The 26,610-nt window shown below is 44.7% G+C and overlaps 1 protein-coding gene and 3 pseudogenes across 1 annotated transcript; 1 reads left to right on the forward strand and 3 right to left on the reverse strand.

Moving 5' to 3' along the window:
- Positions 1-3,323: 3,323 nt before the first annotated feature.
- On the reverse strand, positions 3,324-6,859 carry LOC119334440 (annotated as a pseudogene).
- LOC119332970 lies at positions 6,517-8,976 on the forward strand. Its single transcript, XM_037606037.1, has 3 exons — positions 6,517-6,580; positions 7,454-7,936; positions 8,806-8,976. Exons 1-3 carry the CDS (start codon positions 6,517-6,519, stop codon positions 8,853-8,855), a joined length of 597 nt encoding a protein of 198 aa, XP_037461934.1. The 3' UTR covers positions 8,856-8,976.
- A 12,626-nt stretch (positions 8,977-21,602) lies between these two features.
- On the reverse strand, positions 21,603-22,251 carry LOC119332971 (annotated as a pseudogene).
- Positions 22,252-22,706: 455 nt separating this feature from the next.
- Positions 22,707-26,610, reverse strand: part of LOC119332972 — a 27,842-nt pseudogene continuing 23,938 nt past the window's right edge.

A 26,610-nucleotide genomic window follows, 5' to 3' on the forward strand; every position in this document is an offset into this window, starting at 1 on the left:
GTGACATTAGGGAGTCACCCGCTTATTCAGATTTTACCACGACCTTGCTACCAACTCTTAGTTCATGCCCCCATTTAATGCAAATAAATGGATATATTTTCAAAATGCCAATCCAACGAACTCTGAATCGCATGAAATGTTTTGTGTGGCCTTGTTATAGAGGCTATGTTTAAAATTCCAAGTCTTTTTGAGTTCGTTTGATCCCCAATGGTTGAATATGAGGCGCTATGGCCAGCTAAATAAATATAACAATTTCAAAAATAAAATTGTCTTTTGGGACTCTTCTTTCTCTCCTCCAGCTAGCCCACCTAAAACCCCTAGAACCTTTCCCATAAAGCCCGACAACACCCCTTACCTACAAAGGTAGGTCATCCCTTCCATATTTGGGACAACATCCTAGCACACACTCCCAAACCTAACCCTAGCCGCCGCACAGTCTCCTCCCACCTCCAGATTCAGTGTCCACTCAATCCCAAGCCTCCTTCCTCGATCTGAGCTGCTGGATCTCAGATCCGACGGCCAGATGCATGCAGCCAGTCAAGAACCATCACACAGGGACCTCTGTGGCCCGCTCAGGCCCATATGCGGCCCTCCCCGAGCCACGCTCGTGCCCCTGCACCCGAAGCTGCCGAGGAGATGCACCCAAGTGCCTCACGGCTCCTTCGCGAGCAACGCTGCCCCAGTCCTTCCCTGTGGAAAGCTCCCGCTAGCAACCTTCGGCTCCACAACGACCACCGCCCATGCTCGGCCTTTGCCACCATGGTGCCCATCGTCGACGGCAGCGGCGAGGACCTCGCCGTCGTCCGCCTCCTAGAGCGCCATTGTTTGATGCCCTCTTCCCAATGCTAAATTGTTGTTTATGTTGCGACCTTAATTAACACATTTGTTTGGGATAACTTGGGAATGCATTATGTTTATGTTCCCCCATCCCAGTTAACTTGTCTGGATATGATAGTTTATTTCATCACCATGCTATTTCGTGCGTTATGCCATGTTAAACAACATTTAAACTTGATGTGTACGTACATAAGATGGAACCCTTCCTAAATGTGAAGTTTAGTAATTGCATTGGATCATGCATATCACCCTTTCCATGTCAAGTCATTGCATATCATGATCATGTTGGATCTTCTGCTGTGTAGTAAGATTGCATCTATTTTTCTTTCCAGTGTTGCTTTGCTTGTTCGCGGATAGGACTAGGAGATGAGGTGAGATGTGAGCAAGAACTGATCTTGAACCAAGCGTGGGCACTAGGCAAGGCTTTACGATGTTGTAGTGTGTCCTTGATACTTATCTGATGCATGGCCTATTTTTTTCACTCCACTATATAGCCTTGGTCTTACCTGATCTGAGCATGACCTGCTTGTTTGAGTAGAAGCTTTTGTTCAACATACCTTGCAGTAGTATGCATGTTTATGATTTATGCTTTACCATGTTACCCCCTAGTTGTTACCTTTGGTCATTACATTGTTAATTTGGTTCGGGTACACTATGTTATTAATTATGCTATGTGTGATATGAGATAGTAAGTTAGGAAGGAAACAGTGGAAGGCCATGTTTGAGCGTATGGTGTTTCGTTCCACTTGAGCCGACTAGGACCCGAGTTCTTGTGATCTTGGTCCAAGAATGAGCGCACTAACCGCACGAGGGCCCTGAGAATCCCCTCGACCGGTACTGGAAACTAGAGACTTTTCCAGGAGCCACAACATTGGTACTATAGTATGTTTCTTACGCTAGAGCTACTAGGAGGTTGGGCTCGATTAGGGGTTGCAACCCTGGTGGTTCACCCTTACCATGGAGCTGATACAAGGGGTTGCCTCATTTTCGAGTGCCAACCACCTTGGAACCCCACGTATCCAATTGATGTCGTGGCCGGACTCCCGAGTCGAGTGTCCACTCAATCGGGTGGTCTCCTGGACTTTGATGTAGCTATCGGAGTGTCATGTTCAGATCTTCCGGTTCATGCCTATAATGGTCCAACAACTGGTTTTGATGAGCGTGCCTAAAAGGGCTCGACGTGCGGCGCCACCGCCTCGCGCCAACTGCGCCGGACTGGCCCAATGGCTACCGCACATGGGAGGCACCGCTGTGGCAACACCTCCTCCCGGGCAGCTGCAGCTCTGCCTCTCCGGGGAAGGAGGGGGCAGGGGCGAATTCCTCGGCGACCGCCACACCGCCGGGATCGCTAGCTCGGGCCGCGACGAGTGGATTTTGTGGGGAATGTGAGACGAGTGAGGGCGAGAGAGAGGAGTGGGGTGAAAAGAGACCGTGCTCTTCGTTCGCTGGGTTCGATAGTACAACGAACACCTCTAGAAAAATGCGTGGCACCTTAGTGTGCATCAAGATTCGTACTGGGTATCTAGGGAACGTCAAAGATAACATTTCCATTTTTTGTTGTGGAAAAAATACATACGATTTATTTAATTTGATTATAGTATAGTTGTAAATATTTATAGAATATATATTACTTTTCATGCATGTCCGCAGAAATAAAAACAGTAGTGGAGATCAGTATATAAGGTATTTTCCCCTGAAGCTATGCGCCCAATTTCCAATTGAAATTATGCGAAACAGAAAGACGGGAAAGAGACAAAAACAGAGCAGATCCTTAAAAAAAAACCAGAGCAATGTTACTTTGCCCATCGTCACGCCACCTCCGTGTTCTCGTCTATGGCTCCCCGCTCGTCGGACGGGCGACCGCTGTCGCTTCCTCACCGCCGACCACTACCTGCGGCCGCCACTAGTGCCGCACCGCCACCAGCGGACCACCCTTTTTCCTTGCTGGTCACTTAGGATGCACTGGTCACCAGAGCGGGGAACGGCGTGCCCGCGTCCGCCAACTGTTCGACGGAATGCTCGGCCCGCTGTTCACCGGCGTGGTGACGTTCGGCTGCCACACCAATATACGAACGGGAGGAGCAGCTGAGGACGACGCCCGCTCACTGTAACCCTGCGATCAGAGATGGTGGGCACCCGATGCAGGGCAAGTCCTGTCCGGACGGTGGGCATTCATTCCTATAACCAGGTAATGTCTCGATCAGAAGTCTTGAAACTGGAAGGGTTCATGCAATAATCTCTCACCTGCATAATTGGCACCCGTGCATAGAAGGCGTAGCATCGATTCATAAGTTGTTGCTGTAGTTTAGAGTGCATATCCATATGCCTGGGATTGGTTCGATATGGCATATACAGGGCTGCAGTTTTTAAATGTCTTAACTTTTACAAGACTATATATATGCTGCAGAACTGCAGTTTTGCAGGATTTTGTACTAGTTCACTGATTACAGAAGAAAACTTGTGGAAACTATTCAGCAAAAGGTCCTTGTGCAATTGGAGTCCTGCATAGCAAAAGTCTTACATGTATATATAAGAAGAATTATCCAACATTGACATCTTTATTTAGACAAAAAGCTAAACAAGACACACGACTTAACACATATTCTGTGTCCTCCTCACCCAGCCAGATCAACATGGAGCTCCCATTCTATTGCTTGTGGCACGGACATTGTCTCCTTCAAGAAATCGGCTTATTCTTCATCTGTCTTCCTTGTGAAGCTTGCCCACTTCACAACCACATATACATAGATTCTGTCACACAGCTCATCAAAGAGTTGAAAATAAGCAATCCTCCATGTCTTCTTGAACAGGAACGTGCAAAACACACTCCAGAGCCCCGCTACAAGTCCCAGCACAAGACCAAAATAGAAGGTCAGTGGCTCAAATTCCCGATTGCTGCTTCCAGGATGACCATGGACAACCGTACCATTTCCTGAACAATTCTTCTGAAGAGGAGGCCCGCAAAGTCCGTTGTTGCCAATGTACATAAGTGCTGGGTTGTCGGCACTAAGGGTGTCAAGTTGGTGGCCTGATGGTATCCTTCCAGACAAACTATTATAAGACATGTTCAAATAGCTCAGAGATGTCAAACTTGACAAGCTTGATGGGATTTCACCGGAAAGCTTGTTCTGAGAGAGGTCAAGAGACTCTAATGACCGTAGGCCGCCAATCTTGGTAGGAATGTTTCCGCTCAGGTGGTTTGATGACAAATTCAGATTTATCAGTGCATCAAGGAAAGAGATATCGTGGGAATTTCACCAGTTAAGGAGTTGCCGGATAAATCAATGCTCACAAAATATGCAAGGGTGCCACCATATTTAAGCTCTTGCCCTTTTGTGATTATTGACAAGATCGCTCCAAATTGACCTGCTACAGTTACTGAACCCAAGCCGGCTGGACCAATACTTTCGCTGGATATAGGCATGAAGCCCTTCCGGGTCATACCTGTTAGGTTTGACAAATGCACAGGTATAGCACCAGATATGTTATTTCCTGATAGATCCAAGTATTGAAGATAACTGAGAGCCGTTATTTCAACTGGAATAGTCCCAGAAAACGTGTTGTGACTTAGTCGCACAAACCGTAATCTTCTGAGCTCTCCTATCCATGTTGGTATCCTTCCATAGAACTTATTCCATGCAAGATCAAGAAACTCGAGACTCTTTCCATTGTGCAGAAATGTTGGGAATGTATCTGATAAACTATTGTTGCTTAATAGTAGGTATGATATGGATATGTTCTCAAAGCACTGAGGAATTCCACCCTCCAAAAGATTGCTTGATAAATCTAGATCTCCCAGCATTTGTAGTTTACACATAGATTCTGGAATGCTACCACCAATTTGATTTGAATACATGAGCAATGTTTGCAGTTCCACAGCTTCAAGATTTGATGGCAGTGTTCCTGAAAAGGAATTGTTGGAGATGTCGAACACGGTGATATTTCCTGGGAACGGTGGTATTGGCCCTGTAAGCCGGTTTGAACTGAGGTAGAGTTCTTCAAACGCCATGTCATCTAGATGTGCTGGCAAGTTGCCACTAATTTGATTGTCAGACATGTCGAGGTATGTGACTCGTGAAAATGTAGACCAAAACCAATCAGGAATCTTGTCCACTAGAGCTGTGCTGGAAATGTCAAGTTTAGTGATTTCTTGTTGCCACTGAAGCCAGGCAGGAAACAGAGGACCCATTCGGCAAGATGAAAACAGCGCAGACTCCAGCCTGAAGGGAGGAAGCCAATCGGAATCTACTTCAATCTTCAAACTATTGGAAGACAGGTCTATGTTCTTTAAACCTTTTAGACCTGCAAAATGTGTTTCCTTGATCACACCACTAAAGTTGTTCTTGCTTAGGACCAAAGAAGTCAGATCACTAAGGGCACCAATTTCAGATGGCACAATACCACTGAAGTTGTTGTTGCTTAGATCCAAAGAAGATAGATTAGTTAGGGAACCAATTTCAAAGGGTACGCTTCCACTGAAGCAGTTGTTCGAAAGGTCAAGGGCAGCTAAGCATGTTAAATACCCAATGCCCGGTGGGATACTTCCGGTGAGGTTGTTCTTGTTGAGTTTAAGTCTCCTCAAGCTGCTGAATGTACCTATCAAATTTGGCAATGTTCCAGTTAAACTGTTGTAGATGAAATCTAGCTCTTGCAAAGATTCCCATGCGCATTCTGGCAAACCCCCCATCATGACTGCTATATCTCCATTTATTTCATTATTGCTGAAGTCTAGAATATTCAGACTGCAAAGATTCTTCAGGTTTCCTGTCACCATCAAATACTTGTTCCAATTTTCTGACACGTCAAGGACTTGAAGGGATGTCATGTTTCCTAGCGCGTCGGGAAATTGGCCGGATAATCTGTTGGCCTGAAGATTGAGGTACTTGAGGCTTGTGGCTTTCCAAAACCAACTAGTTGCTATTGAGTGGTCAAAACTGTTCCAGGAAAGATCAAGCTTCTCAAGTCTTGTGAGATTGAGGTATGGAAGCGATTGGTTTGCGCTCTGAAGCGAACAATCACTGAGACTGATAACCCTTAGAGACGGGATCATGTTCAGCGTATGAGGCCAGTCATGTATCCCAGAGAGATTTATCCCTCCGATGCTAACGTGCTGTAGCAAACGAAGGTTTGTTAACCAGGTGATGTCATCAGAGTACATCTGAGAGCGACTACCAGCCTGGCCGATGGACAGATACTGCATCTTGGACAGGTTACCGAGCTGTGGAGGCACCCTACCGGTAAACATCGTTAAGCCGGTGAGGTTGAGGTATCTCAGGTTCCTCATCTGGCCCAGGAACACAGGAAAACTGTCATTTGGCCCTGACAAGCAGTTCATACTGAGGTCCAGGTGCTCTAGATGCTCCAAGGAAAGCAAACAGACTGTTACCTTCACATGGATCCCCGTACAAGTCCGGGTTTGGAGAGCGGAGGCGAAGCCTGATGACATGGCCGGTCTGGTTGCTGCAGTTGACGCCTCTCCACCGGCTGCAGTCCTGGCCACGCCACGAGGCAAGGAGGCCGGCGGGGTCACTTGTGATGCCCTCTTTGAAGGAGAGCAAGGCAGTCCTCTCGGCGGCGATGCAACCACCACCATGGGAACTCGGGGGTTGCGGCGCACCACCCGTGAAGAATGAACTGGCGCTTATGATGATCAGGGGGAGGAGGCTGGCTGTGCGATGCATGCTGGAAGAAGAACAGTACCTTGAAGAGGATGCTAGTGGAGAACTGGAGATATTCGGGTCTGGTTGGTGCTAGTTGACGAAGAGACCATATGACCCAGTTACCAAAGGCAAGCAGAGTGGGGCGAAGAGACCATGATGACCCAGTCACCAAAGGTGATGTTGACTGAATGGACCGTTGCAATTGCACCCACGCGTTGCTGCCTAGTGGGCTTCTTTCTTGTCTAGTGTGAACTCTGAGAATCTCGAGGTCGAAAAGGAGAAAGAAAGCAATGGATGTATTGATGTATTTTCTATATATACATATGTGTGTTTGGCTCCCAGATTAGTGGTAGAAGCCCCAATTCAATCGATGCATCTTCTATGTATTTATATGCATATCATATGGTGCTTTTTGTAAATTTACCAGCTGTTTGATTTGGTAGTATTGATCTGATCGCCACTCCTTGGTTTGACAGTTACAACATTTTCACTCTGTTCCTTGAGCAAGTTACAGACAAATCTGAGGCGGGTCCTGGTATAATCTCTACTATTAAAGGAGAATCGAACGTCGTGATGGTTCGACCTCGCTTCAACTCCCCCTCCTATCGATAGCTACCTCGCACATCCCGCACGATTTTCGTTTTTCTTTTTTTTTCTTCGAGGCGTCCCGCACGAGCACGACCCACCAAAGCTAAGAAACAGAAACCGAAAGAGAAAACAACCGCGACCCACGAACTCACCCATGCCCCCGTCTCTCGGAACCCCTCCATCCCGATCGCATCTTTCTCCTTGGAAAAATTGCCGCCGCGCACCCACCATCCTGTGCATGCCATTTTGCCGGTCTAGATCCTGATCCGTCGCGAGGAGCCGTCCCTCAAACTGCAGTGCCACGGCCGAGCCATCTCACAAGGAGGCAAGACGCCGTCTCACCTCCTCGCCTTGCTGCGGCCATCCAGGACACGCTGCCGGCGCTGCTGAGCCGTCTCACCTGGCGCTGCCGTCCCCAAGCAGGCAAGCCGCCGTCTCACCTCCTCCATCCCGGACGCGCTGCCGCCGCAATCGGCCCATCTCACTTCGCGCCGTCGTCGCCAAACAGGCAAGCCGTCGTCTCACCTCCACCCTTGTCTCTATTGCGGGCGGCCCCGCCCCTGTACAGCAGTGGAGGAAGCGGGCGTGCAGGCTGGAGCTGGAGGCTGCAGTGCTGTGTTTGCCGGCAGGAAGCACGGGAGGCGGGTGGCCATGGAGAACGGCCACACTGTTCAAGCGCCGGACTCTGCTGTCGACCTCCTCATCTTCAGGCCCCACCCCGAGCTCGACCCTCCGCAGCCATCTCGTTTTATGTTCAAGCACCGCCTGGATATCATTTTCTCCTTCCTACAGCCAGCTCCCCCCTGATCTCCTCCGCAACGTGCTGCTCCATGCATTGGCAGCTATAAAAGGTATCGAGTGTGGCATCTATCTCCCTCCCAACTCCTTTGTGTTCTTTATCTTTCAAGAGAATGTGAGATATTTAATGCTATTTGTGGAGAGTATGCCGTAATGTTGAGTTATTGTGCACAATTTTTTTGCTACTGTGTACAATAGTTTTTACAGAATGTGCTATTGTCGATTCTGCAGGAATATTTGTGCTATTTTGCAGATTTGTGCTGTCATGGATTGTGCTTCTTTTTCTTATTAAATGATGTAGTTTAAAACAACATCATGCCTAAATCAGTTTGCCCATGAAATGCCGCTGTTGATGGTGTCAAGCTTTGGGATCTACAGAAATTGAGAAATTTTAGGGCTTTGTCGCCATATATTCAAACACGCCAACAAATTTTAGGGCTTTGACGCCAACTTTGTAGATCATTGTCGTGTTACATACACATGTCTGATAGAACATGCTACCATCTTTATTGTGCGCTTACATACTGTGTACATGGCCGGTACCGTTAACATTCTTTATTCAAGGGAACACATCTATTTTGACTATGCAGGCTGGAGTTTAGTGTTAAACATTGGAGTGAGAGGAGAGTATAAGGGCAAAGATGGATCAGGAGCCTGGCCAGATAGTTTGTGACCCAGCTAAGGCACGCATTGCAGTGTATTGCTAGCTTAGCTGATCTGCTTTTTGAGGATAAATTTCCATGTGGGTTTGAGGGATTAATTTAATAAAGATTTGTAGGGATCTATTGTGATCATGACTGCATTGTGGATACCATAGCAAACAACTTGTGAGATTCGGAAGTTGTCATTAGGTTTGATCTAATTGGTGTTGTACCAAACAATTCATGTTGTTTAATCCTTTTCAATTCTTGTGGCATGTAAGAAAAGGGGCAGCACATCCTAAGCATGAAGATGAGCATGCAAAGCAGGTGAAGGCAAAGCTCAGCTTGGTCTGGATCGGATGCCTTGGACATGGTAATGGAGGTTGAACACCGATCAGTTGCAACTTGTTATGTAGGAGACTGAATATGTATATGAAGTCTATTTTATTAGGTATAACATTGATGTGCTCATTTAAAATTGTTTTAGGGAGTCATTCATAATAATTGTTATTAGTGCACATAGCATTTAGTACACGTGACAAATTGATGAAATCAGATCCAAGCATTAATAAAAATAGCCAACTGAATCACTGTAATTCTATTTGCCCATCTAACGAGCGACCATCATTTGGGTAGCCAAGCTCAAGTTTAGGCATCGAAAACATTGTTATAACTTCAAAACAAGGATGGATTCCCCATTTTTTGTTTAATAATCATTAGTACACATGAAAAGTTGTTACCTTGTACATCCATATCACAACTAATGGGAAAGGCCATAAACAACGACTGAGAAAATGCCGCTTATATAGATTAGCCTGAAATCCACCAGAGAAGATATTGCGGAGCTGACCATGAGAAAACATAGAGGAACCCTCAAATAAAAAACCCGAGCAAACATAGAGAAAGAAAGAAGGAAATATGATGCATGATTGAAGAGGGAGAATGTAGGTAAGATGCTCTATTAGATTTTTTTATTATATTTTTGTGATGTTTCATAGCGTCACACGTGTATATAATTATCTCTGCCTAAATTTATAGTTCCTCGATAACTTCGAGCATTTATTTGGGGTCCAATATCCTTCAACTTGTATGAGTTTTGATCAAGAGCATGAGGATATATATTTATATTGACTCGTTCATGTTCAGCTGAAATTCAAGTATGGGGCACATGTATTTTGTTTTAGTGGTACATTGTGTAGGACAAGAAAGTATAAGGCGACATTTTATGCAATGAACGCTTTTAGTGGAGGGGGTTGCTAGGGAGACAGAAAACCGCACCTCCGTTGGTTGACGACGATGAGGGACAAGGGATTTATAACGATGATGGCGAGACAACTGACAAGGTTGAATCAGAGTCAGTGGCTAGCAATAATGGTGAGCAACATAAATTTATTGTTCCGTAGCAACGCACGGGCACTCAACTAGTTGAAACTAGTAGGATGACTGCGCTTTTGGGAGACTAGATTTATTATGTGTTTTTATTTGTATTTCATATCTTTATTAGAGTTGTATTCTTTGTCCATATAAGAATATTTCCCAACATAACTTATTATGAATTTAACTATAGATGCATGCAGAATACTGCATTTCTATGCGCCGAAAATAAGTTGCTCAAATATACACAATATTTATTCCTCACATTTGTCCTTGTGCTAGTATGTCAAAAGGCCTCCTCCCTGCCCCCGCGTCTCGTCCCTGCCCCCGCGTCGCCTAACCTAGGTGACACGGGGGGCGATCTGCAGCCGCCGGCCCAAAGGCCTCCTCCCTTGTCCTCTCTCCCCTGTCGCCGTCGGAGGCCACGCCCGTAGCGTTCCGGTGATGACGGCGGTGGGGCTCTCCCCCTCGCATGGTGGCCGCGCCTTCCCCTGGCGGCGGCGGCACACGAAACTACGGGGTACCGGCGGCGTGGAGCGGCGGGTTCCCGGTGGCGAGTGTGACAGCGGCGTCAGCGCAGTGCGATACCGCGACAGAGGAGCCCCTGTGGCGGCAGTCCAGATCGCGGATCTCGCCGTACCCAGATGGGTTTCGGTGGGCTGGCGGATCTGGTGAGCATCTACATGCGGGCATGGTGGGCCTGGCGACGTCGGCCTAGGCACCATGGTGGTGCCATGGCCGGTCAGGCGGCGGCGGCCTGGATTCTCCGTCCAGTCCCAGGCAGCGATGGCAGCGGTTCGTGTACAAGTTGCTTGATGGAGGTCCTCTGTTCAGATCCGGGTGAAAACCTGGCCAAGGCCGGCGGTGACGGCGCTGTGAGGCGACATTTCCTTCTTGAAGGCATCGTCAAGGAGAAGTTCAAGACAACTATCTGCTACCTCCGGGTGAAACCCTAGATCAGTAGATCGGATGACAGCGACGCTCTTGTGTCGTTTCCCTCTTGGGGGCATCGTTCTTGGAGGTGTGCACAGACTCGAGGGACCAGTGGACCGCATCTTTGGTGGAGCGGTGCTTCCTCTTACACATTGATGGCGACGGATCTCGACGGCGTGGCACAATGCAGATTCGGCGTCCGATGTGCGAGGATGGACTCGCGCAGGAGGACGACATTGTCTGGCGTCGTGGTGGCGTCGATGGCAGAGAGACCTGGCACGGTAGATGCAACAATACAACTCTGAAGACGGTTTGGTGGCAAGTGGCTGCGGCGGCCTCATACCCGGCAGACGTCCTGGTTGAGGAGTGCGCCGGCACTAGTAGAAAAACGACTTTTAGTCCCGGTTCGTAAGGACCTTTAGTCTCGGTTCTGGAACCGACACTAAAGGGTGGGGACTAAAGGTACCCACTCTTTAGTCCCGGTTCAACATGAACCGGGGCCAAATGCCCACCACGTGGCACGAGCCCGCGCCGTGGTCTGGGGGACCTTTACTCCCGATTGTTTTTTTTTGGATTTTCATTTTTCTGAATTATTTCATGATTTAGTCTACATCACTCATTCCAAATCGTCTAACTTCCCAGCCGGTCACCCATCCTCTCACTACTCCAGCCTGAGCATGCTTAACTTCCATGTTCTATTCCCCCTAGTTTCCAAGTCTGCACCTGTTGTTTTCCTGACAACAGTAAACTGACAATCCTATTAACCCTCAGGAGTTTAGCTTGAGCATGAAGTCACACGTTTCACTGTTGGAGTTTGAAACTATTATTCTAAAAAACAATAATTATTTAGTGACACTAATATTTCTTAAATAAATAGTTTGACCAGATTTGACCAAAATTCTAAAAAATTGAAACAATTATTTAGTAACACTAATATTCTTGAATAATTATTTAGTAACACTAATATTCTTGGATAATTATTTAGTAACACTAATATCTCTTAAATAAGTAGTTTGACCACAGTTTGACCAGTTATCCAAAATTCAGAAAAACTGAAATTTGAGCATAACTTTTTTCCTTTTAGAATTTGAGGATTCAAAAAATTTGCAATACGTCCTACGGCAATCAAAATCGGATGTGGATTTTCATGCTGAACATTTTGATATATTATACGTTTTTTTCGACATCGTATGCAAAAGATATAGTCGTTTTACTTTTTCATCACACTTTTTTGTAAAACATGTCGAAACTTATGTTTTTAAATTTACCTAACTAGTAGATGTAGTAACATAACTACATCTCAAAGAATTTTAATTTTTGAAGTTTTTATCATTTTTTTTCAAAACTGAAAAGGCGTTACGGGGGGTAGAGTTTGAAAATTGCCCTATAGTCCCGGTTTGTGTCTCCAACCGGGACTATAGGTTAGACCCCTTTAGTCCCGGTTTGGGACACAAACCGAGACTATAGGTTAGACATTTAGTCCCGGTTTATGTCACAAACTGGGACTAAAGGGGCTCGTGGGACCCCGGCCTGACGCCAGCCTGCCACCACCCCTTTAGTACCCGTTCGTGGCAAGAACCGGTACTAAAGGTTCAACACGAACCGGGACTAATGCATAGCCGTTCGAAACGGGACTAATGGTACCATTATTACCGGGCCAAAATCGAACCGGGACTAATGTGTCTCACATAAGGTCGTTTTTCTACTAGTGCGGACTGGTAGGTGCCCCATACCCGACAAGCGTCCTAGTTGGGACCTCAGGTCTTAGATGTTTAGGTTTGGCTGCGAGATCTGTTTGGTATTAGGCCCAGACTATCAGCATCCCTTCATCAACTGGATAGGAGTAGCGACAGGTGTTGCCTAGACGGTGGCTTTAGTCTTACTATTATATGACTTTGTAAGGTCTTGTGTGAATAATTAATAAAGTGGATGCATGCACCATCCATATGCAGAGGCCGGGGTTCCTCCTCCATTTCCAAAAAAAAGTTTGTCAAAAGGAAGTTGCTTTAGTAAATGCATCTTAGTCTTTAAATTAATATCTTCGTCCATTTGTCTTCAACCAACTAGTAATAAATTAACTTGCAATAAATATGCAAAGACTTTTGTTCTGGTTATTATTTCAAAACAGACGTTGTGCACTTGCAAACTTTGGACAAAAGACCATTATTTTACATGAAAATCAGCTTGAATTAATTGAATATCATGATCAAGTCACAAATTTCACACAACATTGTAATCACTATTTCTAAACAAATAAAACCGAAAAGTGTAGCTCTTTTATTTCATTTGTTACGAACTTCTTTAAGCTATCTTCACAAAACTTTACGGATGCCTCCAATTCCCAATTTGGTCTCCACTTTAATTTTAGCTAATCCAACAAGTTTAGGCTGCGACAACACATTTCTTGCATGCTCAATGGGCGCCTTCTTAGGAACAAGAGAAAACCAAGACAAATCATGGTGGCAAACAATTGAAGCACTCAACAATACCCGAGAGGGATAAATCGATCTTAACCTGTGAGCGAATGTCAATGGATCAAAACAATTTTGAGTAATACACACAATTAAAATAGCCTCGAGCATGAGTATGTGTATCAAGAGTGGAGAAGGATGTTACTCACTTTAAAGGTGGGTCGGTGATTGTGGGAATTGAAGCGGCATGCCACTGGCGTAAGGTGCATGCATTGCATGCTCTTATTTTTTGGTCGATATAAATGTCCTAATCCAGGTACCGCGAGTTCAAATAGTGAGTTTGTATACATACTAGAGGATGTCGCGCGCTTTGCCGCGCCGTCCTTCGGTCATGAGTTAAGCCTCTCCCTATCTCTTTTCAGGTCTCATTTAGTGGAGGCGATATATGGGATGCAAGGGGTTATGATGTGCTTACACATAACATAAAAATCATCGTCACCCGCAAAAAAAACATAGAAATCATTGTATCGGCGCTATGTTGACCTGGTGGTGGATCCAAACACAACACACACAGAGATCAGTGATTCACCGAAGTACCATGAACCCACATTCCTAGGGAGTTCCCACCTTAACAGATGAGGAACTACCACTATGTAGCAAAATTCAATCTAATAAAACCACAATACCTCAAAACTTTTGGTTCCATGTCGAGTTAAAGCAAACAAGAAAGCAACCTTAGAACTTCAAGAAAGCAAATAGAAGATACACCACCAATATAAGATAATCATATCAGCAGTGGTGGAGCCATGAAAATTAAATGAGGGGGGCAAAGCATTGCTAATCCTTGTTGGGGAGGGCCAGTTCCATAGGTTACACCAATTTAGCAGCAAATAATCAATTAATCACATGCATATTAGCCTCAATTCAGTGATGTTGAGGGGCAGGGGGGGTCAGGGAGGTTAAAATGGTCTTGGACGCTGCGAGTCGATCATCCAGAGCTAAGCATGATCACAAAGCCATGATCGTCGTTGCCTCCCATGGGGAAGGGCAAAGGGCATGTAATAGGCATTGGCATATGTAAACACATAGGTGACAAAGAGTTACAAACAAACTCGAGTCAATCAATAAATAAAATGAAACATAGTCTAGAACTGCACTATAGGGGCAAATAGAATAGGAGCCCACACCAAGCAATAACACACTTAAAGTAAGGAGGATGGTAATAACAATTAATAAATTGTTGTAACACATCAAGCACTATGTGATGGTGGATGCCCTGATGCAATGGCAAGGTTCAGATCGTTGGACAATGTAGTAGTTTGCCACCATTGGGAATATCAAGAAAGTTCAAGCAAACCTTATGGTCACTTGTTTGAAAAAATAGATGATCACAAGTACTTTAACCACTTCATCGTTTTCTTTATATATAAAGCGGGGCGAAAGCCTTTTTCGGTAACCACATCATCGCCAAGCCCCATTTGCTTTTCAACGACTGGTTCAAAGGCTCGGAGAAATTGTCCTGACTTTTGAGGTTGATAGTCATTTAGAGCTTTCGATGGAACAAAATAATATCAAGTATAAACACTCTATTGGAACATCTACATTGCAGAATGAATTTCCATCGCTATCCCACCCAAGTAAAACTCTTTTGGAGAATTCATATCAACTTCATAAGCTGAAAATAAATTATACATCATATTCATGTGATTTATAGGTTTTGTCGTTTTATACAATGCTTGTTCCTCGATGAAATTATGTTCAAAGTTGTCTAGAAACAGCTCATTGCCATAAAGTTCAAAGTTAACTTATACCACAGTTTTTACTTCCTAGAAAGCACATTGCATTATCAAGAAACCGTTTCATGGAAATACTGTCTGATTCTAGAACTGGCCTCGTTTCATGGCAATGCAACACTTTGCAATCTCAAGAATTGTTTTGTCGGCTATAATCTACAGAACGACATTACAAATTCCTTTGTACAAGGAAAAAGGGGATAATTATGTTTTTTTTGCATGTTTCAACGGAACCAATGGAAATGAAAGGAGAAGAATTTGACCTTTTTTGACGCGAAGATGCAGAAAGGGTGGGGCATTTTCGTAAATAGGTGATGGGTAGATGTCTCTACATGAAACCGATGAGCTTGCCATGTTGCGTCGGTGGAACAACGTCAGCGACAGCGTGAAACGACGAAGAGAAGTGAATACCAGGGCTAGGGGAAGTACCAAAGGGAGAGGAGGAAGGAGTTCTCCATTGGCTTAGGATTGGCCGCCTCCCTGAGATATGGGCCAAAGGTTCACATGCTTGCTGAAGCTCCGCGGTCTAGATTGTTTCCAGTAAACATCAAACGACCTGAGGAGGCGGGTCATCGACAGGTTATAGGTTTGCACTGGTTACATTAGATAAGGCTCTATGTCCCTTCTTTTCATGTATCCACACCTCATGTTCTTAGCAACCCTTGTAGATAAAGTAAGAACAGAAAATAGAGAGAAATCATGACAAATCTATTTAATATACCAGCATACACCATATGAACTAACCATCAATTTTGATTTCTGCATTTTCATATTCTATACAAATTGACAACAGTTCTTGGAAATGTAGCATGGCTTTCATATGCATTTTTGTACATAGAAGAGCAATTTAGAATGGTCTTGTCAAATTTTAACAGAAGTAGCATAAGTCACTTTTCTTTATTAAAAATCCAATTCAACTTTTTGTCTCTAAAACACAACTTTAGGAACTATATATTTGATTAAATATGCCTTTTGTCATTGTCATAAGTTGGTACTTTATGAAAGAATGTTACACTTCCATACCATTGATGGAATCTAAAAGGGTGAACCCTACAAATATGAAAACTTGTTTAAAGTTTCCTAGTACACATGTAAATTAAATCTGCATCTATATATGACATGAAGTTCCAGCCCAGCATTTGCTTGTCTAGAAATCTCAATGCGACAACAAACATCTTGGTGTATATAAGTAGAAGATATGTATTTCATTACTGGATAAAATTCTGTACCTCACTAATGCATGCTTATATTGTTGTTAACATAGATTAGTCTCAGTACTTACGTTTGTGTGATGCAGTCCAATAGACTCCCAAAATAAATTGAACTGTTCATAACTGATACAACCTGAACCCATAAGTGCTATAATCACAATATGAGTCAAAACGTAAATGAGCATGCGTAGGGGCATGATCCAGTTCTATAGGACTCCCCTAATCCTCCTCTATCCCATGTATTATATCAGTTCAATAGGACTCCCCTAATCCCCCCTAATCCTATGCACGGGCCGAAACATTGCTTCAGGTGGAGAGCCATCTATGAAAGAAATCACAGTATAGAAGGATTGAGAGAGAGAGAGAGAGAGAGAGAGAGAGAGAGAGAGAGAGAGAGAGAGAGAGATGTTAGTGGTGACTGGTGAGCATGACCTTCTCGCTTCTCGCTGTCGATGGGAGTTGTAGTCGAGGTTGAGCAGATTGGGGCGGAAGAGGCAGCGGCGCCGATCCATGGGAAGTTGCAGGGCGGGATAAGCGGCGGCGACCAGCGGCGGCGTAGGGGCATGATCTCTTCCGGGGGTGGGAAGGAGGAGCGACTGGAGCCGGCCGGTTGGGAGGGGAGCAAATGAGGTGTCGCTGGATCTTTCGTGTTCAAGGAGCCGGTCAACAGCGAACCAACCAGTGGTTGGATGGTTAGAGGGACTGTGGTATCTCCAGCCCACCAGGGTTCAAGTCGGATTTATTTCAAAATTTCCGACGATGTGCATTTAGTGGGAGGAGACATTCCCGTCAACGACAAGGTGGTTACGGTGACTTCGTAAATTTTAAGATGATATGCCGGCTCAGTTTTTCGAATGTGTTCATAGGGATTAAATGTGCGTATGTGCGTTCATAGAGATTAGTGTATGCATACTTACGTCTATACCGTGTTAAAAAAAGAGTGAATTCCATTTTTTACCTTGTAGTTGTACATTTGTGACACATATTACCCTATTTAGCGGAACTTTTATCGAAATGTCAGATTTTGGAGACTTTTAACACGGTTTTACCCCAGTTTTACATTTTGTCTGTTTATGGTCGATATGATCGGCATGTTGCGTCATTGATTTGTAAAAAAAACTGTAAGGATCGGAGGGCATCATTGGCGATCTTGTCCAAGCTTCTCTTGTCTATCTGTTCCACTCCTTGTGGCCGTCCACATGTTTTTGGATACAGGGCGTCACCTCACACCTTACCTGATGGACACGCATCAAAAAACAAGGGTCCAAAGATTTTAAAAGGGATATTCTAGACGAATTTTCACTCGAAGGGGTAATTACTGTCACAAATGTATAAATATGGGATAAAAAGTGGAATTCACTCTTAAAAAAAGAGCCGACGAACAAACGAATCGTGTTGGAGGGGAGTGGTGGGCGGCGGCCGCCCCAAACATTACCGCGAAGCGAACTGACTAGTGCAGTGCGAGGCGTCTACATGCTCCCCACGTGACCCAAAGCCCACGAGCCACTGGAGGTCTGTAAGAGTTTGTAAGGATTTGTAAATGGTAGATCGGGAAGATTATTCATATCTTCTATTACTATAAATAGCTATAGCCTGCAACCAAGGCATGCATGCAATTCATATCTTTTTGCATTGCTATACGCATCCAGCGCCCTCAATTCATGCATGTTAGTCATAAGTTATTTTCGCATTAGATTTTGTATTGCAAATATATGTGCTGGATGCTTGCAGCACATCTATGTAGTTCACCTTTCCTATTTTGTCAGAAACAAAATTATTTTAATTGAAATTCATTTTTTATTTTTATATGCTTCATATTTCTTATTTTTAAGCCCGATTTGCTTTATATCATTATTTTACATGATAAACAGGTCGAATTAATTGAATATCATGATGACACAACATTGTAATAATTGTTCCTCAATTAATAAAAACAGTAAAGTGAAGCTCTTGTTTTTTTAAAATGTCTTCAACCCTCTTCACAAAACTTTTCAGATGCCTCCAGTTCTGAGTTTAATCTCAACTCTAATTTTAGCTAATCCAACAAGGTTAAGCTGCCACAACACATTTCTCGCATACTCAATGAGAGCCTTGGTAGCAACAAGAGAAAACCAAGCCAAATCACTTCAAATTGTGGTAGACAATAGAATGAGTCGACAAAACTAGAGAGGGATCGAAACATATTTGATCAATCCACAACATTAAAATAACCTCAAGCACGAGTATGGCGTGTGAAGAGTGGAGAATGCCTGAGGAGGGAGGGATGGGAGTCTGAGACACATTTTAAAGGTGGCTCGGGGGTGGTGGGAGTTGAAGGGGCTTGTCACTGGCCGTAAGGTGCATGCATGTTCTTATCTTTTGGTCCATATAAATGCCCCCTCCAGGGTGCTGTGAGTTTAACGTGTGAGATTGTATGAGTGAGGCGTTTTGGCTCTCGGCCTCCATGGAGGCCGATTTTTTGAAAAAAAATATCAAAAATCAAACTTTTTAGTTTAAAAATCTGAAAACATTTGTACAAGTAAATTAGGATGTTATGCGTATGTGTAAAATTTCAGGATGAAAATACCTTGAAATGCGATCTGTACAAAAAAGACAAATTAATGGCCTGTGAGGATGAATAGTATCATGTGTTAAAAAGCCTCAGATTTATCTTTTTTGCATAGCCCTCATTTCAACGTATTTTGTTCTGAAATTTTACACACTTGTGCATTATGGCTCCATGTATATCTATATTTTTTCTCGGATTTTTTTTTGAAATGTAAAAATACGAATTTTGATGAAATTTGATTTTTTCAAAACCCGGCCTCATTGGAGCTCGGCCTCCAAAAAGGATTTTCAGAGATTGTATACATCAATACTAGTATTATGGTATAGATTGGTAAGATCATTCATATTACATATAGTGGTGGTCGGTGTGAAGACCAATATAGAGACATGCATAACCAAGCCTCTATATCTGAGAGGGTTTTCGCTCTATTATTGTTCCACTTGGATGAAAAAGACGTATGAGTAAATTTGAATGGGACACGTGCATTTTTTTTGGGTACAGGGCCGTGTACAAACGTGTTGTGGATTTGGTTTTTCGTTTCAAATTTTTTGAACTGCTATGACGGTCCGTTTGGTGGCTTTAGCATTTTTGATTGGACATGGGGTCGGCTGTCGTAGTTGTTCTTCTTGTGTGCTTTCTTTTCTTTTCTATTGGCCGTAGGATTTTGTTCGTATCTATCCCGGGTCAGTTCTGATGTCGCTGTTTGTGGTGATTCTGCTGAGCCGCTGTTGATGGATGTGTCCTGTCGCTTTCTTCTGTCTCGCCGCTGTTGGTCGATTCGTGGTGTCGCTATCGCTGCTTTTGTTGGCCTTGTGGACGATTTCCGGATGGGTGTGCATGCATGCCGTTCTGTTTTGTTCTGCTGCGGCCACATCGTTGATTTTTGGCTTGCTGGATTTCTCAGGTTAGTCCGTTGCCGCTTATCGGGCAGCTTCTGGAGCGATAATAGGTTAAGCAGTTTCTGGACGATGATAGGTCGGCCGCCGCTTATGGATGTATAAATACTAATCAACTCAACACGCTCCCACCTCCCCTCCTACCTCTAGCTTTGCCGTTGCGTGCTCCTACTGTTGGGGAACGTAATAATTCAAAAAATTTCCTACGCACACGCAAGATCATGATGATGCATAGCAATGAGAGGGAAGAGTGTTGTCTACGTACCCTCGTAGACCGAAGCGGAACGTTGACGCAACGTAGAGGAAGTAGTCGTACGTCTTCCCGATCCGACCGATCCAAGCACCGTTACTCCGGCACCTCCGAGTTCTTGGCACACGTTCAACTCGATGACGATCCTCGGGCTCCGATCCAGCAAAGCTTCGAGGATGAGTTCCGTCAGCACAACGGCATGGTGACGATGATGATGTTCTACCGACGCAGGGCTTCGCCTAAGCACTACAACGATATGATCGAGGTGGAATATGGTGACAGGGGGCACCGCACACAGCTAAGGAACGATCACGTGAATCAACTTGTGTGTTCTAGGGTGCCCCCTGCCCCCGTATATAAAGGAGCAAGGGGGAGGCCGGCCGACCCTATGGGGCACGCCAAGGGGAGGGGGAGTCCTCCTAGTGGGAGTAGGACTCCCCTTTCCTAGTCCAATTAGGAAACTTAAGGGGGAAGGAAAGAGAGGGAGAGGGAGAGGGAAAGGGGGGCCGCGCCCCCCTCCTAGTCCAATTCGGACTCCCCATGAGGGGGGGCGCGCCACCTCTTGGGCTGCTGCCCTCTCTCTCCCCTCAGGCCCAATAAGGCCCATTACTTTCCCGGGGGGTTCCGGTAACCCCTCCGGCACTTCGGTTTTATTCGAAATCACCCGGAACACTTTCGCTGTCCGAATATAGCCGTTCAATATATCAATCTTTATGTCTCGACCATTTCGAGACTCTTTGTCATGTCCGTGATCACATCCGGGACTCCGAACTAACTTCGGTACATCAAAATGCATAAACTCATAATAACTGTCATCGTAACGTTAAGCGTGCGGACCCTACGGTTCGAGAACAATGTAGACATGACCGAGACACGTCTCCGGTCAATAACCAATAGCGGGAACTGGATGCCCATATTGGCTCCTACATATTCTACGAAGATCTTTATCGGTCAGACCGCATAACAACATACGTTGTTCCCTTTGTCATCGGTATGTTACTTGTCCGAGATTCGATCGTCGGTATCCAATACCTAGTTCAATCTCGTTACCGGCAAGTCTCTTTACTCGTTCCGTAATACATCATCTCGCAACCAACTCATTAGTTGCAATGCTTGCAAGGCTTATGTGATGTGCATTACCGAGAGGGCCCAGAGATACTTCTCCGACAATTGGAGTGACAAATCCTAATATCGAAATACGCCAACCCAACATGTACCTTTGGAGACACCTGTAGAGCTCCTTTATAATCACCCAGTTACGTTGTGACGTTTGGTAGCACACAAAGTGTTCCTCCGGCAAACGGGAGTTGCATAATCTCATAGTCATAGGAACATGTATAAGTCATGAAGAAAGCAATAGCAACATACTAAACGATCGGGTGCTAAGCTAATGGAATGGGTCATGTCAATCAGATCATTTACCTAATGATGTGATCCCGTTAATCAAATAACAACTCTTTGTTCATGGTTAGGAAACATAACCATTTTTGATTAACGAGCTAGTCAAGTAGAGGCATACTAGTGACACTCTATTTGTCTATGTATTCGCACATATATTATGTTTCCGGTTAATACAATTTTAGCATGAATAATAAACATTTATCATGAAATAAGGAAATAAATAATAACTTTATTATTGCCTCTAGGGCATATTTCCTTCACCTACATGGATTCCGTGCGGTTGGCCATAGCGTCGGCACTCTTTCTGGCGGTGCTCGTGGTGACGGCCGCCGACGACGCACACCTGCTAGACGACTTCAAGGCGGCGCTGCCCAACCAGGTGGCGCTCGACGGCTGGACCGCGCGCGATGGCGCCTGCAGGTTCCCCGGCGCAGTGTGCAGGGGCGAGCGCCTCACGTCGCTCTCGCTCTCCGCCGTCCTGCTCAATATCAACATCCACGCTGTCGCGGCCACCCTGCTGCAGCTCAGCGGCGTCGAAAGGCTCAGCCTCCGCAGGGCCAACGTCAGCGATGCGCTCGCGGCGGCGGCCGGCGGCAGGTGCGGCAGCAAGCTCGAGGTGCTCGACCTCTCCGGAAATCCCGTGCTGCGCGGTTCCGTCGCCGACGTGGCCGCACTCTCCGGCTCCTGCAGCGGCCTCAATTCGTTGAATCTGTTCAGTGATGCGGTTGGTGCAGCCAAGGACGCTGGCGGTGGCGGGCAGGGGTTTGCCGCCCTGGACGGCTGGATGGTGGGTGCCGACCTCGGGTCTGTCCGGTGGCTGGGCCTCGCCTGAAATAAGATCCTCCGCCGGCCTCTCGGACTTCACCAACTGCTCCGGGCTGTAGTACCTTGACCTGTCCGGCAACCTCATCGGCTGCGATGTCACCGCCAGGGCGCTCTCCGGCTGCCGCAGTCTCAGAGCGCTCAACCTCTCGAGCAACCATCTCGCCGGCGCGTTCCTCCCGAACGTCGCTGGACGCTGGTGCTGTGTGTAGTCTTCGCCGCTTCCAATGGACAGGTTGCAAGGTTATGTCATGCTTGGTACATACATACGTGCATATGTGTGATTCTGACTACTTCTGGTTGTCCCGGGAATGAAATTGACTAGGATCTGTTTATCTAAATTTCAGACTTTAGTTCTTGGCTACTTGCTACCGTTTGAGCAATAAATTGTCGCATATGATGTTTGGTGTTTTTTCTTGTTGGGATTGTACAAATGGTATAGGAGTATAGGTGTAGTCTATAGTAGGGAAGCTAATTGTTGGGATAAGAATCAGGTGGAAACAGAAATATTGAACAAATGGTGGAAAATAGCTTTCTTTCCTGCTAGGCGGGCAAAGCATATGGGTGGTCTGCCTGTAAATACAGGAATTGTGTCAACGTAATCATTTTTTATCAAATTTTTCCATGAGCCCATCCATTTGGTATTTATTTCTATGTTTAAGTGTGTAACTGGAAGGAATGCGATGCCTACTGGAAGATAGACACAACGGCTAACGAAGAAGCCGTCGACCCGCAGACCTGCAAAATATTGTAGGTTTTCAGTTTCATGTTGGTTTGTTAGGCAGTTTTCTTCCACGCAAAGGGCGTACGGCGTGCAGTTATTGTTGACGATCTAATCGGAAAGAATTCCGTAGGTGGTTTCCGTAGGTGGTTTCCGTAGGTGGTGTATCTGTCAGGAGAGTTTAGTGCAGTCTGATGCAAACCAGAATTAGCTAGACTAGCAGTTACAAAGATGAATGAAACATTGGAGTTGCATATGAAAGCAATCCTAACCAGTTTACATCACAATTGCCGAGTAACCTGCTTGCTGCTGCACTGAACTGTTTGCTACCAGGCAATATGCTTCTGAGCAAGGAAGGAAGCGGCCATGTTGCTGACATGAGTTGTAATGCAGGACATCCATTCTTAGATTTGACTATGTTGTGATGTAGTACATCATTGTGATGATGCGTACTCCCATTATGTAAGGTAAAGCATTCATATCCATCCAACTTCTTTTATTTGTTTTAATCAAGAAAACATTCACCCTGCAGTGTACCTTGGCAAGTCCTCTTCACCACAAAGGATGATGTCTGGTGGCTTGCATATATCCAAATCGCTTGCTTTTGTCGCTTCTGTAAGTCTAATCTCATGCCTCGGTCTTTCTAATGGAGGAGTGTTGTGTCCCTTTTAATAAAAGCTCTGAAAACCATGATATTCTTCAGGTGGTTAATATTTGATGTTGTCATGGAGTACACATTTTCGATAAACATGGTGCTAATTTTCAGAGATATTGATTCAGTTCATGGCCATCAAATTTGATATCCAGTTATTTACTTTTCTTTCCAAATGATGTAAGCCTGAAATAAAACTAGAATGATGTAGACCATAAATAATTATATCGTGTTTAGTCTTATTAGAAAAGTGTGGATGGGTATTTTCTGTCATCTAAGATGCACCACACATGGTGAAAACAAATGCGTCCTTTTCAGTTTGCTTCTATGCATTACTTCCCTTATATGTGAATACAACCTTATCCATATAGTTCTCTTGATTTAGTCGCGTACGAGTATGATGTTTTCCCCCCTAAAAAAAGCAGTATGATGTTTTTTTCTTTTGTTTGTTCTACAACATGAATAGATAATACACATAAGCACCGCGTCTTTAGCAGGGCCTCTCTCTCAGGCTTACATAGATTTTCACTTCTAGCTGCTCATTCAAATATACTTATGTTGTTCTATTGAGTTGGTTTTGTGTTCTGCAGTGCACAAGTACAAATATCTGGAGTTAGTATGCCATGATATTGCACTGACTTGTGTAATTTCACAAGTAGTTCCCCATTGATGATGATTAACTTCATAATTTTTGACTACGAACTCGATTTAGCTATAACACAAAGAGGAAATTTCTTGAGGAATAGACAATCTTCAACACATATGGTGTTTGTTAAAGAAATGGGTATAAAATGTAGTTTTTTAGCACAGGTATTTTTCCCAAATCTGATCCCTAATTTGGTGTAAACATGATCTTTTTGACTAAGTATTAAATTATCATGAAATAAGATTGTATTACTTGGTTACAACCGATTATTCCATACCTTCGCATAGGCCATCAAAAAAGAGGAAGGTGGACGTGAGAAAAATCAATCCATCCATCGTCCGAGACGCAAGCAATCTTTGGGAAACACATATGCAAACCAATTTTCTAATGCAAACAAGACAACGGGTGAAGCACAGGACTACCGCATGCAAACAGAAATTCAAACAAAGGAGGAAAACCACCACATGCAGAGATAAGCCAGACAGAAGACTGCCAAGGAGCACTGGTGCAAAAGGGTCTTTGGTCGCGGTTCGCAACTGCCATTAGTCGCGGTTGCGCAACCGCGACCGAACGGGCGCGACTAAAGACCCCCCCCCTTTAGTCGCGGTTGCTTAAGAACCGCGACTAAAGGCCCGTCCACGTGGGCGCCAGGTGGCCGTCGGGGCGGAGGACCTTTAGTCGCGGTTCTTCTGGCCAACCGCGACTAAAGGCCGCCGCAGGTTTAGGGTTTTAGCCCCCCCCCCCTAAACCTGTTTTCTGTTTAATTTGTATTGTTTTATTTCTTTTGTGCTTTATTTTAATTTTGAAGGAGTTTCATATATTCTACGGTACTACATACATGCATATGAATGTACAATTTCAAATAAATTTGAAATTAGAACCAAAAAGAATTCAAGAGGAATATACAATATATATTCAATATCATCGGATGACCATATACAATTTTGAACAAGTTTCCATACATGATTTAATGCATATAAAGTTCTACGTCCTCGTAATAGTGTTCTCCTTTAGGATGGAGGACTTCCCTGCTGAACCATCCAGCTAGTTCCTCTTGAAGTGGTCGGAAGCGAGCTTCTAGACTAAGCATCCACCGGAGGTTATTCCTCTGAGCATTGGTATCACTCGGAACCCGCTCAGAGGTGTATCTCCGGATCATCTCACAGACATAGTATCCACATAGATTGGTCTCCGGTGGCTGAATATCCCCAGCATTCTTAGCCTTTAACATTTTGAATTCTAGCTCTTTTTTGAATTCACCGAACTTTGTATCTACGAACCGTCTCCAAACCCTACGAGGCAAAGAAAATTAAATGAACAAGAGAGTTATTAATTAGTTACTTGATATTAGGAAATGAACGAAATAGGCCGATCGATATAGAGCGCAAATGAATGAAAATAATTACTTCTGCAGCATTCTTCTCATGCCGCCCCAAAGCTTTGGATCCATATTCACAGAGTCGTGGACGAGACATTCTGAGGTGTTAACTTTAATTACTAGCAGAATCCAGTGGAACCTGCGGACACGATACATGCACAGTACGTCATGCATAACTCATCGATTAGCCGGCCACATACCATGCATGGAGTAAACAAAAGAGAATGTGCTCAAGACAGAAACACTCACTCAAAATGGTAAGGAAATAGAATATCACTTTTGAGTTCCTGCTTTGTAAGAAACTGCCACAGGTCTGCCTCCACGTCGGCGGGGTAACTCTCCAACACATGTCCATTAACGATGTGTGGGTCAATGAACCCAACATCATGGATGTTCCTTACTCTGCATTCCTTAATCTTCATTCTGCATGTATAATAGCGGACACAACAATATAGTTAGGACATATATATAGTGCAGGCAATATGAACGAGATGGGCGAGGAAGGGGTGGGAGAGGGTGTCGCGGTAGAGCGCGAGACGGGGCGGCAGACGACGGCGTCACGGAGAGGGAGAAAATTCCAATTTGCCATGTCGCGAACCCAAAATGGGCCGGCCCAGGTGAGCTACGTCCTGTGAGACGCGTCGACTTTTTGATGCAAAGAGCGTCACACAGGGCTGGATATGGCCGAGCCTGGGTCTTAGCCGGGCTGCAGTTGCAGCCTCCGCGGCTGTACTGCTGCTAATGCACCGGCCCGTTGTAGCCGACGCCGAAACAGTGATTAGGATACGTTGGAATTTCCTATATGACGCTGTCTGCGTCAAACTGTCGAGCGAACGCACCTACGAGGGTTCCCAACCCTTTTTTTATTTTCATTTCTTTTCCTTTCTTTTTCTGTTTCGTTTTTCTTTTCTTTTTTTGTTTATTGTTCTTTTTCTTTTTCTTTTTCTTTTTAAAAAATGTTCTCCTTTGTTTATTTTCTTTTTCTTTTTCTTTTGTTTATTTTCATTTCTTTTCCTTTCTTTTTCTGTTTCGTTTTTCTTTTCTTTTTTT

This window comes from Triticum dicoccoides, chromosome 7A (assembly GCF_002162155.2).
Source record: "Triticum dicoccoides isolate Atlit2015 ecotype Zavitan chromosome 7A, WEW_v2.0, whole genome shotgun sequence".
Classification (NCBI taxonomy): Eukaryota; Viridiplantae; Streptophyta; class Magnoliopsida; order Poales; family Poaceae; genus Triticum; species Triticum dicoccoides.

What these genes read in the sequence shown, in the direction of transcription:
- LOC119332970 (XM_037606037.1), top strand. Translation starts at nt 6,517, where the DNA reads ATGCTGGAAGAAGAACAGTACCTTGAAGAGGATGCTAGTGGAGAACTG. An exon ending in ACTGGAGATATTCGGGTCTG is followed by an intron (nt 6,581 to 7,453) that starts GTTGGTGCTAGT and finishes GCGGCCATCCAG; the next exon opens with GACACGCTGCCGGCGCTGCT. An exon ending in TGCATTGGCAGCTATAAAAG is followed by an intron (nt 7,937 to 8,805) that starts GTATCGAGTGTG and finishes GTGGCATGTAAG; the next exon opens with AAAAGGGGCAGCACATCCTA.